Source organism: Megalobrama amblycephala, linkage group LG1 (assembly GCF_018812025.1).
Source record: "Megalobrama amblycephala isolate DHTTF-2021 linkage group LG1, ASM1881202v1, whole genome shotgun sequence".
Taxonomy (NCBI): domain Eukaryota; kingdom Metazoa; phylum Chordata; class Actinopteri; order Cypriniformes; family Xenocyprididae; genus Megalobrama; species Megalobrama amblycephala.
In genome coordinates, this window is record NC_063044.1 from 50,707,819 (window position 1) to 50,711,084 (window position 3,266).

Sequence of the window (3,266 nt, forward strand, 5' to 3'; positions counted from 1 at the left end):
AATCATGCTGTCTAATCAGCATCTTGATATGCCACACCTGTGAGGTGGATGGATTATCTCGGCAAAGGAGAAGTGCTCACTAACACAGATTTAGACAGATTTGTGAACAATATTTGAAAGAAACAGGCCTTTTGTGTACATAGAAAAAGCCTTAGATCTTTGAGTTCAGCTCATGAAAACTGGGGGCAAAAACAAATGTGTTGCATTTATAATTTTGTTCAGTGTAGTTATCGTTATTATATAGTTATCATTACTGTTATCGTTATAGTTACTGACTGTTATACAGTTATTGTTGAGAACAGGCCTAAAGAGGGAATGAAAGTATGACACTGTAACATGTAAGCTTTCCTTTTTAATGTCCTTTTAAAGTATCAAACATGTAAAAATACAAACACAGACGTTGAACGGCAGGAGTTCATGAGTTCGCCATCAGACACGCGTCATCTCGAGTGTGAACGTTCCATCAGTCCTGATGGCGCTTCGCTCTGACCCGTTCGTTTGCGTCTCTGCGCCTTTGTGCTTCTGCCCGGGCGGATCTTGTTGTCTTGGGTGGATGAGGACTTCTTTTCGCTCTGATGGTTTCTCCGCCTCATTTCCTTTTTGGACCTCCGTTTGCCCCTCCTCTTCTGTTTAGTGAGGCTGTTGAGCGATGAAGTGAGGCTCTGGATCCTGCAGAAACACATGATGAATCTGAATCACTGACTCTGAACTGAAGAACAAACACTGTCGAATCATTCGAGCTCTGAGACTGACTGGACTATGAACACAGATGAATGAATAATCCATACTTTTTGGACAGGAGTGGGTTTCCAGCTATCTTGGGAAGGGCTTTTGTTTTCTCCTCTTCATTCTGTTCATCTCTCTGTGGAAGCGACAGACACAGACACACCGTTAACCAGCCGAACCTTGTTCACTCACCCATGTGGAACCGGTTAGTGCCGCTCACCTGCTGTGGCTCTAGCAATCTGTCTACTGATAGGTCGAGGTCGCTGATGGTCGTCACGGTGACGGTGTGGTTGGGATGGTCGTACTGAATGCTCTCTGTCGTCGCCGTGATCACGTCTTCCAGCTCGTCCGCCTCGTCTAAACACACAAACACGTGTCATGTGATGCTGACACCTGACCTCTGACCCCACACAACACACGTGACACTCACCCAGAGCCTCGCGGCGCTCCTGCAGCTGCTTCAGATACTCTTTGTGTCTCTGGAGGAACATCAGACAGGAACATCATCAGCTGCTGCTTCATCTTCTTCATCATCATCATCATCATCACCACACTCATCCTCACCTCCTCTCTGACGCGCTTCTGCTCCTCCTTCAGCTTGTTCCTCATCTCCTCCAGCGCTGCTCTCCGCCGCTCCAGCTTCCTCTTGTGGAAACCCGTCAGGAAATCTCTAAAACATTCAACACCTTTACAGCACAGCTATATATATACATATATATATGGGCCATTAAGAGTTGGAAACGTCTTGAAAAAGTGTCTTTTTCCACAAATTTTGTATGTATACAAATTGTATAAAATCCAAGATACACATTAAATATCTAGTAATCGTACAGTTAATTCTCATATTGTATTTTCAGAAAGTTTTGGAATATTTTTCCTCTTCCTAAATTTGTCACTACCGAAACATAACAATTTAATAAGAAGGGTTTTATTGACCTATTAAGATTTTGCTTACAGCTACCTTTTTAAAAAATGTTTGCACAGGTAAATCAATAACAATTACAATTTTAACAATATTTCAAGTGTAATTTATGAGATTTGTTGTATTTTGAATCCAATCTTTCTCTGTAAAAGTCAAAGTTGATCAAACTGATTGTTTGAGTGAAGGATTCATTAGTTTGAATAAACATTGAACCAAACACTATAATAACATCTTAGTTTGTCATTCAATATACTTCATTTTTGACTAAACATCCCATGTTTCTGCACGTTTCGGGAGTGACCACATCACATGACACAATTTAACTCGCATACTAAAACATATCAAAACACTAATGGTTTGCAAAACTGTACTAAAATTGTTTATTTCACCCAAATAAATAATTATGTTCCCTTTTGTCACTACCAAAACAATGATGTCACTACCGGCACATGTGGTGAAGTTCCGGTAGTGACAATTATAGACACTTTTGAGCCGCTCAAAGATGATAACAATGGTTACATGATCACATGGTTAGCTAGCACAGTTCTGAACAGTCGTGCACTCATAAACAGTATATTTAACGGAATAACACCTAACAAAGTTTGATTAATTGCAGAAAAAGGTGTTTGTCAGTGACGTTCCTTAAAGCTCCACACAGATTTTCAGACTTTTGAACACATTTAACTCAAAATGATGATCTATCTGCTGTGAAAGAGAGGCTGTGAGAGGAGGAACATTTCCTGATCAGAAATGTAGAAGTGTGTTAAAATCAGTCTCAGACTAAAACACTGTTTCGGTAATGACATGAACATGTGCAACATTGTTTGTTTTTTTTTATTACATAAATTTAATGCTTTAAAAACATAATATAGAATAAAAAAAAACATTTTTTTTTAAAAAACAACAATGCAAAAAATTGCAAAAATTATTTCAATATCATTTTCACAAGTTGAAATTTAGGGATTAGGGTTCAGGACAGTCACCTCCCAATTGAAAGTACCCAATAAATGATGCTTTTATATATATTAAGCTTACTAATATTTAAAACATTATTGTGAGATTCAATAGCATTCACATAACATTTACAATTTGAATACTTAAATGCTTTTAAAATGTGTTTATTGGTTATGGGACAGCAGTTTGCACCAATTCAGTAGAATAAAATATATATATACTGTAGTTATAAACACTGTGACATTATATATACACACACGTGTATTATTATTCATGTGTGTTACGCATATGTGGGTGTATTATATATATATATATATATATATATGTTATATATATATGTCACATTAATGTCACAGTGCTTAATCCCCATATAAAGTGATCTACAGCTGCTGTATCACTATCTCATCCTAACTGAAGTGCTGAATTAATGTCACTTACTGTCTGTCTTTATCATCGAACATCAGCACACATTTACGCTGCTTCTGTTTCGCTCCACTTTTACCATTTGTTTTCTGCTTTAATTTGCTGTTCTTAGCCATTTTTCCTCGAGTTTAGTCTCGTACTAAACACGTGTGACGTGCTGCAAAACTTCCGCTTCTGAGCACTACCGGAAGTGCCAAAATAAAGGTCTTCCACAGAACACACATTTAAAATAAAAGTCCTC

At 37.9% G+C, this 3,266-nt stretch overlaps 1 protein-coding gene across 1 annotated transcript; it reads right to left on the bottom strand.

The window, feature by feature from the left end:
• Positions 1–337: 337 nt before the first annotated feature.
• On the bottom strand, positions 338–3,266 carry LOC125273816 (nucleolar protein 12-like). Its single transcript, XM_048199521.1, has 6 exons — positions 3,041–3,266; positions 1,291–1,396; positions 1,157–1,205; positions 947–1,083; positions 789–862; positions 338–669 (listed from the first exon to the last, which is right to left on the bottom strand). The coding sequence occupies exons 1-6, from the start codon at positions 3,139–3,141 to the stop codon at positions 441–443; spliced, it is 696 nt and encodes a 231-aa protein (XP_048055478.1). The 5' UTR covers positions 3,142–3,266; the 3' UTR covers positions 338–440.

Excerpts from the sequence above, each read along its gene's own strand:
- LOC125273816 (XM_048199521.1), bottom strand. The coding sequence starts at position 3,141 with ATGGCTAAGAACAGCAAATTAAAGCAGAAAACAAATGGTAAAAGTGGA. Across the intron at positions 1,084-1,156 it reads GGAGCGCCGCGAGGCTCTGG|ACGAGGCGGACGAGCTGGAA; the intron begins GTGAGTGTCACG and ends TTGTGTGTTTAG. Across the intron at positions 863-946 it reads GATTGCTAGAGCCACAGCAG|AGAGATGAACAGAATGAAGA; the intron begins GTGAGCGGCACT and ends TCGCTTCCACAG.